Source organism: Narcine bancroftii, chromosome 1 (genome assembly GCF_036971445.1).
Source record: "Narcine bancroftii isolate sNarBan1 chromosome 1, sNarBan1.hap1, whole genome shotgun sequence".
NCBI classification, from domain to species: Eukaryota; Metazoa; Chordata; class Chondrichthyes; order Torpediniformes; family Narcinidae; genus Narcine; species Narcine bancroftii.
The window spans coordinates 446,066,312-446,078,823 of NC_091469.1; the positions used below are offsets into that span (position 1 = coordinate 446,066,312).

The 12,512-nt window shown below is 42.3% G+C and overlaps 1 protein-coding gene across 3 annotated transcripts in view; it reads right to left on the reverse strand.

Annotated features, from left to right (window-relative positions):
- Positions 1 to 12,512, reverse strand: part of svila (supervillin a) — a 241,297-nt gene that overhangs the window by 49,926 nt on the left and 178,859 nt on the right. For all 3 annotated transcript variants that reach the window (XM_069914482.1, XM_069914483.1, XM_069914484.1), the window contains exons 23-26: positions 10,727 to 10,813; positions 9,455 to 9,638; positions 7,596 to 7,768; positions 3,995 to 4,150 (exon numbers count right to left, since the gene is read on the reverse strand). In XM_069914482.1, coding sequence (XP_069770583.1) covers positions 3,995 to 4,150; positions 7,596 to 7,768; positions 9,455 to 9,638; positions 10,727 to 10,813 — 600 coding nt within the window. The remainder of the gene's footprint in view (positions 1 to 3,994; positions 4,151 to 7,595; positions 7,769 to 9,454; positions 9,639 to 10,726; positions 10,814 to 12,512) is intronic.

A 12,512-nucleotide genomic window follows, 5' to 3' on the forward strand; every position in this document is an offset into this window, starting at 1 on the left:
ACATCTAAACTGCAGAAAGCCTCAAAATCCGGCAAGTTGGGCGAGAGACCGACAGCGCAAGTGGGACAGGTGAGGGGGGAGACCGGCAGCGCAAGTGGGGCGGGCGAGGGGGAGACCGGCAGCGCAAATGGGGCGGGCGAGGGGGGAGACCGGCAGCGCAAGTGGGGCGGGCGAGGGGGGGAGACTGGCAGCGCAAGTGGGGTGGGCGAGGGGGGAGACCAGCAGCGCAAGTGGGGCGGGCGATGGGGGAGACCGGCAGCGCAAGTGGGGCGGGCGAGGGGGGAGACCGGCAGCACAAGTCATGCAGACGAGAGCGGGGTGGGAGGGGGGGGCGACACGGCAGCACAATTCGGGTGAGCTTAAATCTGTTTTCCAAAATCCAGAAAAATCCGAAATTCGGAACACACTGTCCCCGAAGGGATCCGGATAAAAGATTGTGTACCTGTATTTCGGAAAGGTATAAATTACTGCAGAAGAAAATGTCCAAGATCGTGTTGCATAAATCACAACTTAAATGGGAGAAGGACTTGGGAGTTCAATTTTAAAATGATCGTTGGAGGAATATTTGTAGATACCATGACAAAGTTAGTAAATGTTACGTATAGACTGGCGACTTATAATTTTATACACCAATTATATCTGACACCAAACGTTTGAAAAGATATCAGCTGAATGCTTCAGATCGGTGTTTTCGGTGCAATGATCAAAAAAAGTACGTTTTTATACTCAGTGTGGTCAGGTGATAAAGTTAGGGGCTTTTGGTATAGATTAAAAAAGATTGTTTACAAAATATGTTAAAAATAAAATTTTCTTTAGATCCAAATATCTTTTTAATTGGAGATGTTAGTGAAATGGGATTGATACATAAATTAGGTAAATTTCAGATGGCATATTTGAGACTAGCTTTAGCAGTGGCAAGGAAATGTATAGCTATTTCATGGAAAGATCAAATGGAGCTTAATTTACAAAGATGTCATTTGGAAATAAGACTGTGTATTCCAATGGAGAAGATAACATAATTTAAGGGATAAATATATGTATTTAAAAGGATTTGGAGCCCACATTTGGATTATTTTAATTTGAAAATTTAAGATTGGTCTTGAGTGCACCTGGGTCTCCTTATAATATAGTAAATGAATGACATTGAGTGTTCTCCTCATCTATTTTTTCCTTCTCTTTTTCTATCCTTTTTTGTTAGGGGGGGTAGGGGGTTTAGAGGTAGGATAGAGGGAGGGGATAATGTTAGGGTTGGGGGGGGGCTAGGGTTTTTTTTCTCGTAGGATTTTCTGTAGTTCATTCTTAGTTTATATTTCTGTAACCATATTTAAATTTTGACAAATGTTATATTTCAGTTATGTACCTGTGGTTATTGCTTTTTTTATTTTATAATATTAAAAGGAAAAAGAAAAAAGAGAAGGTTCACGAGAATGTTGACAGGATTTGAGGGTCTGAGTTACAGGGAAAGGTTGTGCAGACTGGGGCTTTTTTCTCTGGAGCATACAAGATTGAGAGGGGACTATAACATAACAATTACAGCACGGAAACAGGCCATTAGGCCCTTCTAGTCCGCACCGAACCAAACACCCCTTTCTAGTCCCACCTCCCTGCACAATGCCCATAACCCTCCATCTTCTTCTCATCCATATACCTGTCCAACCTTTTCTTAAATAATACAATTGACTCCGCCGCCACTATTTCTCCCGGAAGCTCATTCCACACGGCTACCACTCTCTGAGTAAAGAAGTTCCCCCTCATGTTACCTCTAAACCTCTGCCCCTTAATTCTTAACTCATGTCCTCTTGTTTTAATCTTTCCTCCTCTTAACGGAAATAGTCTATCCACATCCACTCTGTCTATCCCTTTCATAATCTTAAATACTTCTATCAAATCCCCTCTGCTTAAGATTTTAAAAGGGACAGACAGAGTAAATGTGGATAGGCTTTTTCAATTAAGAGTGGGGGAGATTTAAACTAGAGGACATGGTTTAAGATTGAAGGGGGAAAATTATAAGGGGAACATGAGGGGAAATTTCTTTACGCAGAGGGTGGTGGGGATGTGGAATGAGCTTCCGGCAGATGTGGTCAAGGCGGGATCATTGGTTACATTTAAGGAAAGACTGGATCGTTACATGGATTGGAGGGGACTAGAGGGGTATGGACCGGGTGCTGGTCAGTGGAACTAGGAGGATAGGGATTTGCTACGGCATGGACTAGTAGGGCCGAACTGGTCTGTTCTGTGCTGTGAGTGGTTATATGGTTATAATCTAAATCATTGAAAGGCAAGGTGAAAAGCTGCAACCCCAGCACCGAACACCACTAGAAACTGACAGCCAATCAGAATCTGATCTCTGTAATCTGACTCTCAGCTTCCTACCAATCAGCCACTGCTCTATCCACACTAGTATGTTTCCTGTTATACCATGGGCTCTTGTTATGTAGCCTCATGTGCAGCACTTTGTTAAAGGCCTTCTGAAAATCCAAATAAACAAACGCCACTGCATTCTTTTTATCCAGCCTGTTTGTCACTTTATAAAGATTCCGCTAGGTTTGTCAAGCAATATTTTTCCTTAAGTCATCCATGCTGGCTTTGGCCCTCTTGTAATGTGCCTCCCAGAAATCCGTAACTTCATCTTCGACCATCGACTCCAACATCTTCCCAACCTTTGATGTCAGCCTGACCCATCTATAAATTCCTTTCTGCTGCCTTCCTCCCTTCTTGAATAGCGGGGGTGACATATGCAATATTCCAGTCCTCCAGGACCATACCAGAATCTATTAATTCCTGAAAGCACTTGATTGTGAGGAGTTAATTGTGGTTGGGGAGTGGGGTTGAGTGCAAAGAAGAATTGCAGGTAATTAGTTCATTGGGCTGGGGAGATATTGAGGTAGGAAAACTGTGCAAAGATCCAGCGCCTCACACATGCAGTAGAATTTTGCATCAGTGACACCAAGCTGCTGTGGCACCTGAAGACATCACCATAACGCCCAGTCTCAGAGATCTCCTGACCATGGAAATGGAGTCAATGAAATCAGCCCATGGTATTCAGCTCAGAACTGAAAAGAACCTTTCAAGCCAAGCATGGGAACTTGAGATAAACTGTAGCTCAATGTGTTTTACAAAGGGATATCAGAATCTTTCCCTTTTTTCAAACATTTCCCTGGGATGATTTTGTGTTCACCTGAACAGGGCCTCAGTGCAGCACTTAGATCATCAGTCCTCTGGAGTGAGGCTTTAATGTATGGATTTGGGTGACGAGTTTGCACTAAGCCAAGCCAGATCGCCATCATTTGATAACAAATAGAATAGAAAAGATGCATTTTTAAAATATTTATATTAGAATGTTACACAAATCCTAATCAGTTTTATAAAACAAACACCATCCACAATATTGGGGTCCCACAGTTAAGTGTAGCAGTTTGCACAACGCTATTACAGCGGCAGTGGCCCGGGTTCAAATCTGGTGCTGTCTGTAAGGAGATTGTACGCTCTCCCCGCATCTGTATGGGCTTCCTGCGGGTGCTCCAGTATGGGGGAGGGTGTTGGAAGTTAATTGGGATATTTCTATGAGCTTGTAGGTTGAAAGGGCCCTGTTACTGTGCTGTACGCCTAAATTTTAAAAATGTTCAATGATGGAACATGACCATGCCCTGCTCCAATGCAAGCACCTGATCCAGACTTTGCATATTATCTCAATCACATGAAAAGACAAATACCCAAATTATCACAGGAAAGAGATTGCTCAAAATCAGATCTGTGTCTATCCTGGTCTCGCTCTTCTTTCTTTCCCTCCCCCATGAGGATGAGGGTGCTTCTGATCGACGTTATGTTTAAAGGTACAAGAGTGACAGCTGAAATTATTCAATAAATCATCACTTGGGCTGCATTTCAATTTGCTGCTTTGAAAAGAACTTGTTTAGATTTAAGCCGCCCTTCAACTTGTCATCAATGGGAATACATTTTTTTTTTAAAAACCATGAGGAATTTCTCCGCTGACCTTTAATTTGCAGCAACATCAGCTTTTTGTATGGCACAGCGCTGTTGTTTGACACTTGTTCTGTTGAATTCACGTTACGAAGGTTGACATTGCTGAAGTCTTCTTTGCTCGCCAGTCCAGCTAATGCCACTTCCGAAAAGTTGGAGTTTTTTGACACTGATTAAAAGAAATAAAGAGAATCAATGTTACAAGAAGTTATCTTTTTAAAAGCTGGTATGAGTAACATGCTCTCTAACCTCTGAATGTTTCTCATTCAAAGAAATGACTCTATTTTTAATTGTAGACACTTCCATTGTAACACACAGCAATAGGTTAGTCAATATTTGGAAACAGCCATGAAATAATGCTGCACCATTCGCTTTACATTGGCAGAGGATAATAAACGTTGACCAGACAGTAACACATTGGCGCAGCTGTTGTCTGACCATTCCATATACCCAGGTACAATTCTGTCCCCAATGTCATCTGAGTGGAGTTTGGATGTTCTTCCTGTGACAGATGGAATTTTCTCTGCGGATCCAGTTTTCTTCTATGTGCCACTGATGTGTGGGTTATGTTAATTTGCCACCATAAATTTCCCCTCGTGTACAGGTGAGTATTGTGGAAATGGTAGAATTGTGAAGGCAGGGAGAAAATAACGCAGAGACAGCCCTGTGGCTCAAATTGTCCATGCTGACAAAGAAGCCAGGCTAAGATAATCCTATTTGCCTGCATTTGCCCCATATTCCACAATTGTAGCTTTCCCCACCATCTTCTTTGGCAGCTAATTCCATGTATCCACCACAAATGAAAAACCTTTCTTACAGAAAAAAAAATCTATACTTTGGATTACAAGAATTAATTATAGTCAGCAGGGGTTTAAAACATACAGCATTACAGCACAGTACAGGCCTTTTGGCCATGATATTGTGCCAACCTATATAAACCTACTCAACAATCTGAACCTTCCCTACTTCATACTTTTAATCTATTTTTATTACATACATGTGCATTTCTAAGGGTCTTTTAAATGTCCCTATTATACCAGCCTCTACCACCACCTCTGGCAAAGCATTCCAGGCACCCACTATTCTCCGTGTTTAAAAAAAAAACATACCCCTGATATTTCCTCTAAATTTTCCTCCCCTCACTTTACACAGATGTCCAGTTATTTGTTACTGTCACCCAGTAACAAATGTGCTGGAAGTCCACCCTATCTATGCCCCTCATAAACTTGTAGATCTCTATTAAGTCACCCCTCATCTTTCTTCACTCCAAAGAGAAAAGCTCTAGCTCCCAGTAAATCTCCTCTGCACCCTCTCCAAAGCTTCCAAACTCTTCCTGTAATGAGGTGACCAGAACCAAACACAATATTCCAAGTGTGGACTAATCAGAGTTTTAAAGAGCTGCAACATTACATGGCTCTCAATTCCCCAACTAATAAAGGCCAACATACCATAAACTTTAACTACCCTATTAATCTGCACAGCAACTTTGAGAGATCCATGGATTTGGGCCCCAAGATCCATCTGTTCTTCCACACTATTAAGAATCCTGCCATTAACCATGTACTCCACTTTGTTAGAGGGAGATCTATTTGAGGCGCTCCAGAAAGATATTTGACAAGGAGGTTGGTTCAAAATGATGCAATCCAATGAATCTCTAGGCAGGCCCAAGGCCAGTTCTATGCTGGATAATTGTATGACTCTTGGACACTGGGAAGAACAGCCACTCTGGTTTGAAATCCAGCCATGGGAACTTGCAGATGTACCCAGTAACATACAATGAGGAATAGTGTTTCACTCCTTCAGTACTGCACAGAAGTGACTGGTACCAAAGTCAAATGTTATTTTTGGGAAGAAGGTAACAGTGGATGTGCAGCTCCTCATGCAGCAGTGGACAAGAATCCTCTGTAGATGTCCTTGCAAAATAACATTGTTATTTTAAGTAAAATCTAATATTTTAACAAGAGAAGGTGAGCAAAAATCAAGAACTTTAGTGTAAATTCTTTACTGCAGGGATAGATCCCCTTGAAAAGATGAGTCCCAAACTTGAAAGTGTTGGGCCAAAGGGAAAGTTTCTGTGCTATATACTTCTTTATTCTTTTTATTTTTTTTTAAATATACACACACAGAGGATTCAAGTCAGGTATTATCTGCCTTCTGAATCCATCACCTAGCTGTGTAAATGCATTGGAGTCGGATTTGGGGGAGGTGGGGTGATCTGCACTTATCCAGCCAAGGTAGGTAGTGTCAGAGGTGGGTGTTACGAAGTGGAGCCAGTCTAAAAGGATGAGTCGTGTTGCCAGCGCTGCTGTGCTACACTTCCCATCTCTTTTGTTTCGGGACGTTGGCTTGCTGTGTAAAAGGACTCACCAAACCGGCTTTTCTTCTGTTTTGTGTGAACAAGCAAGCCAACTTCCAGAGATGAGTCATGTATACGGCAATGACACGGCTTTTCAGTATAAAAAGGGTATAACTCTATCTCTCCGATTCTTTGTTGAGGAGTGGGGTGGCATTGTGCACCAGATCAGGAAGGGGCAGGGTAAACAAAGAGCAGGACTTTTGTTCACTCGGACTCCAGATGATAAACACACAATTAAAAACTCTTTACCCTATGCATACATTCCCTTGCTACACTCCTGTAGGGTGGGAGGGATTCAACCTCATATTGGATGGCCATCGTGGCCATGGCATAGGTGATGGCAGTTACGGCAACTAGAAGGGGCAGTGATTATTGGGAGAATGAGAGGGGTGGCCTGGAGACAGAGGCTGGTTCAGCTTGGGTGGGTATCGGAGCCATGACAGTCACTGAGACCACTTTCACAAGCACAATGGCTGACAATATGGAACAGCAGTCAGAGCTGAGTTCTCGTCTACCTGCCAATGACTGAGAAGCTTCAGGGATAGCAGTTAGTTGCTGCAAATGGATAGAAATTTATGAGAAATCCAGTCTTACATTGTCAGGATTATCATATTTGACCTAATTTCCAATTATACTGCATAATGACTCCATTTCCATTTCCACATCCAATATTCACTACACAAACAACATCATGTCTTTTATCAAGAATATGCTATTTTATTTTACATGCTCATTCCTAGCCAATCACCATGCTAATTTTTAAAAATGTTCTATTTCATTTCCAATCAACTACTTAACCTTTTCTACAGATTGTGCACAAGCTTTTCTCCTCTCCTGGTGCTCCATTGTTGATCTTAAAGTTATTGCTGATGTGTTTCTGAAGTTATTTCCATGCAATTTTCTTGTCCACCTTAGAAACGGGTTGAACATTTATTGGTTTTATAGGGGGCCTTTCCCTTAAAAACCCTGTTTGACAATCCTCAAAGTTATTTCACGAATAGCCATAGAATATCTCAAAGTAGTCTGGGTTAGCTGAACCAACAGTATTGGCATTGCATTGTAAAATGGTACCGAACTTTAATTTATCTTGAGAGTTTCTGGAGTAATATTATAGAAAACAAATTTAAAATCTGCTAGACATGGACATCCCCCTTCCTCCAAATTCATTAGTTTAATGTGTTGAATGTGTGATGCCAAATGTTTAAATTAAAAATAAACCCATTGTAATAGTCCTATAACAAGTCCATATTACACTTACTTTTCTCTACTCTCATTCTCTTTGACTCCATAAATGCAATATTCAATCGCTGCTCTGTATACTCTTGCCGAATGTCATCTCTAGCAGCCAGCATTTTAAGTGGATTACGTGAAGACTGTACTTTGCGTGTGGGTTTCATGGCCCGTTTGTGCTCTGCTACTGCAGATGTTAGTCTGAAAGAGAAAAACAGTTTGAATGTTTTCAAAGTTTTCTTTCTCCTCCCAGCAACCACCAGCATCCTCGCTGTCTCATCAATTCCCCCCGCCCCCCCCCCCGCCCCCGACTTTGGGCAGTGAAAGTTACGTTAAGAGTTGACTGTGTGTGCAAATAAGACTGTCTCAACCAACACAATTTCTAGCCTGAGAATTACCCCTCTTTTGAGTTTGGAAGCAGAGGTTAAAAATGCTGCATAGCACAAATGAGCAAACAGTTCTTCTGGTGAGTCAGAGTGGTACAGTGTAGGAACAGGGATATCAACCAACCACATCCTTTATGTCCATCTATACAGGACTACATCAGTGCCAGTGATATCAATTCACAATATTTCTTTGCTTGTCTCATTATCACCTTCTCAAACCCTGTACTATCATTCTTCTGGTCAGTTCATCTCTCCCGACATTCTACCCTGTCCATTGCTTTCTCTTCATTTCTCCACATCTTAAAGCAACTTCTGAGGAAATATGGGGGCACGGTTGGCGTAGTGGTTAGCGCAACACCTCTACAGCGCCAGTAATTTAGACCGGGGTTTGAATCCTGCGCTGTCTGTAAGGAATTTGTATGTTCTCCCTGTGTCTGTATGGGTTTTCCCAGGGGCTCCAGTTTCCTCCCACTGTTCAAAATGTATTGGGGATGTAGGTTAATTGCTTGTAAATTGGGCAGTATGGACTGGTGTGCCGAAATGGCCTGTTACCGAGTTGTATGTCTAAACAATTTAAAGTAATTAATGAAAAACATTTATTGGCCCAAATTGTTAGTTTTTTTTTTTTAAATTCCTCCTCCCACCCCCCCCACCCGACTCCTCCCAAGAACCCACAGATACTGTATAATTAGCTGAGTGTTTTCAGCATTTTGTGATTTCATGTCCATAAATTTGGTCATTCCCACATCTACCAGATGAACAGGTTGAAAAAGAAAATGAACTGCAAAACTTTTCAAATTAAAGCTCAATGACGAAGATGATAATTGCCTATAAAATTCAGATGGCATTTAGAATCAAGAAGGCCTTTGGAATGCTGGGCTTCATTAATGGGGGGGGGGGGGATTGAGTTCAAGAGTCGAGAGGACATGTTGCAACTCTACAAATCTAGTAAGGCCACATGAATGGTATTGCATTCAGTTCTATTTGCCTCATTACAGTAAGGACATGGAAACTAATGGAGAGGGTGCAGAGGAGATTTACCAGGATGTTGCCTGGATTGGAAAACATGTCTTATGAGGCAAGGTTAGCAGAGCTGGGAATTTTATCTTTGGAGCAAAGAAGGATGAGAGGAGACTTAAGATTCTGAGAGGCAGAGATAAGGTGGTCAGCCTGTGCATTTTTCCCCAGAGTGGGAATAGCAAAAATCAGGGGACATCTCTACAAAGAGAAGGAAGGAAAGTTTAGGGAAGACATCAGGGGTAAGTTTTTTTTTAATATGCACAGAGTTGTGGGTGCCTAAAATGCCTTGCCAGGGATGATGATGGAGGCTGAAACATTAGGGGCATTTTAAGAGACTCTTAGACAGACACATGGATGAAAGGAAAATAGAGGGTTGTGGCATAGAAAGGGCTCTTTTTTATATATATATATATAGATCAGCACAACATCAAGGGCCAAAGAGCCTGTACAGTGCTGTAATGCTCTATGCTCAATATCATACTTTGGTACATCAGGATCAAAGATGGCATCAAGATCTTCCTCATCAATCTCCACAGCTCCTGGCTGAATGACAAATGTGTTTGCATGTCTGTAGAACCTTGCAAAGGTTTCTTCATCATCAGGTCTCATCACTTTCTTCACTGACTGTCCCGTTACAGTTATGACAGCATCCTGATGGCCTGGCACTGCAGAACAAATATTCAACCTTGTTAGCAGCAAAGTAGTTGTTTGCAAACCATAGATTATAAAAAGGAGCATTGGCAGAAACCATCTTTCTCCAGGTGTCAGTTAATAAAAAACTGAACATGTCCACTTGAAGCACTTTGATTCAGCCCATATTTTCACAAAAATTGTCAAATATATCTTGATATCTCCATCTATTAACCTTTGTGCAGATGGGTAACAAATCAATACCCATTTCTGATTGAAATAGTACAACCAAAATGCTGGAATATAGCAGGTCAAACTGTTCTTTATGAAGCAACGGCAAAGGTACATAAACTGACATTTCGGCTTGAGCCCTTCATCAAAGTATGAGAAAATGCTGGGAAGTGTCCAAACACAAGAGTAGGAGGAGGGAAGGGGGGTGGCAACGGCAAGGGATAATAGGAGGAGAAAGAAGGGGGGGGACAGCAGCGATGGCAGAGTTGGGTGGGTGAAAAAACTGGAAAGACAGGAAAATGGGAGGGGAAAGAAAAGGCGAGCAGGTTTATTGGAAGGCAGTAACATTAAAGTTCATTCCATGTGGCTGGAGGGTGCCCAGACGGAAAATAAGATGTTGTTCCTCCAATCTGGTGGTCGGGGTGGGATAGTACACAAGGCCATGGACAGACAGCTATGCATCTTTGCCCTTGCACCATATAGGACACCGTTTGACCTCCTGAGCTTCTCCAGCATTTTGTGTTTTTACTTCAACCACGGTGTCCACACAATTTTATGATTTACTTCTGTGTGAAAAAGAGGTCTTTAACAACACAATTTACTTAGTTGACTAATCCCATAAAAATATTTTGTATTTCAATAGGATTCAACTCAAGTTGTACCAATACCCTTGTATTTTACACAAGTTTATTCAAAATGGTTGCATCCATTCAGAAATTGTTTTAGATGAACTACAAACATCAGCTGTGTTATCAATGTTTCAAATAGTTTTATGTATCCAATACACGATCAGCAATGGTTGAAGATCAACTATGACAGAATTATTATAATTGTAAACAAACTGTAAAACAATAAAAACTTTAATGGGTTACAAAAATAGACAAGCTCTTACTTCTGTTCTGCAGTTTACCCAGGAACGATTCCAATTTATCAAGCTTCCTGTCACTCTCCAACTGCAAATCAGGTCTGACCTCAATTTCTAGACATGGAAAAAGATATTAAATATTTCCAGTTATTGTAGAAAGAGACTGCACAATCCTCAGTTTTTTTTTGTTAGGGGTATGGCTAAAGCTTTGAAAGATGCACAGTCTGGATTTTGCAGCAATAATGACAGAAAAATTACCATCATTTGCTGTAAATACTTAGCAAAACTAATATAAACCAACTTCAGATTTATTTAACCATCTGATTGTTACAGTACAACTTGACAAAACAAGTGTTCTCTGGTCTACAGTACAAACACACAAACAACTTATGCATATACACAGAACCTATATAAAAGATTGAAAAGAGGGTTGGTGCACCAACCCTCTTTTCAATCTTCTTCAGCATGATGCTGAACCAAGCCATGAAAGACCCCAATAATGAAGACGCTGTTTACATCCGGTACTGCACGGATGGCAGTCTCTTCAATCTGAGGCGCCTGCAAGCTCACACCAAGACACAAGAGCAACTTGTCCGTGAACTACTCTTTGCAGACGATGCCGCTTTAGTTGCCCATTCAGAGCCAGCTCTTCAGCGCTTGACGTCCTGCTTTGCGGAAACTGCCAAAATGTTTGGCCTGGAAGTCAGCCTGAAGAAAACTGAGGTCCTCCATCAGCCAGCTCCCCACCATGACTACCAGCCCCCCCACATCTCCATCGGGCACACAAAACTCAAAACGGTCAACCAGTTTACCTATCTCGGCTGCACCATTTCATCAGATGCAAGGATCGACAATGAGATAGACAACAGACTCGCCAAGGCAAATAGCGCCTTTGGAAGACTACACAAAAGAGTCTGGAAAAACAACCAATTGAAAAACCTCACAAAGATAAGCGTATACAGAGCCGTTGTCATACCCACACTCCTGTTCGGCTCCGAATCATGGGTCCTCTACCGGCACCACCTACGGCTCCTAGAACGCTTCCACCAGCGTTGTCTCCGCTCCATCCTCAACATCCATTGGAGCGCTTTCATCCCTAACGTCGAAGTACTCGAGATGGCAGAGGTCGACAGCATCGAGTCCACGCTGCTGAAGATCCAGCTGCGCTGGATGGGTCACGTCTCCAGAATGGAGGACCATCGCCTTCCCAAGATCGTGTTATATGGCGAGCTCTCCACTGGCCACCGTGACAGAGGTGCACCAAAGAAAAGGTACAAGGACTGCCTAAAGAAATCTCTTGGTGCCTGCCACATGGACCACCGCCAGTGGGCTGATAACGCCTCAAACCGTGCATCTTGGCACCTCACAGTTTGGCGGGCAGCAACCTCCTTTGAAGAAGACTGCAGAGCCCACCTCACTGACAAAAGGCAAAGGAGGAAAGACCCAACACCCAACCCCAACCAACCAATTTTCCCCTGCAACCGCTGCAACCGTATCTGCCTGTCCCGCATCGGACTTGTCAGCCACAAACGAGCCTGCAGCTGACGTGGACTTTTTACCCCCTCCATAAATCTTCGTCTGCGAAGCCAAGCCAAAGAAAAAATATATAAAAGATAAAGGCTCCATTATTGTCACATAATAATACATTTAAAATACATGTCCAATATATTAAAAATAATTATTAATAATGGGTTAAGTCATGGGGAGTTGTTTTAGCAGTTTAGAAGTCATTCAGCAGTCTCTCTGCCCGTGGGAAGAAACTGATCCTCAGCCTGGTGGTTCTGGCTTCTGCACATCTTCCTGATGGGAGGAG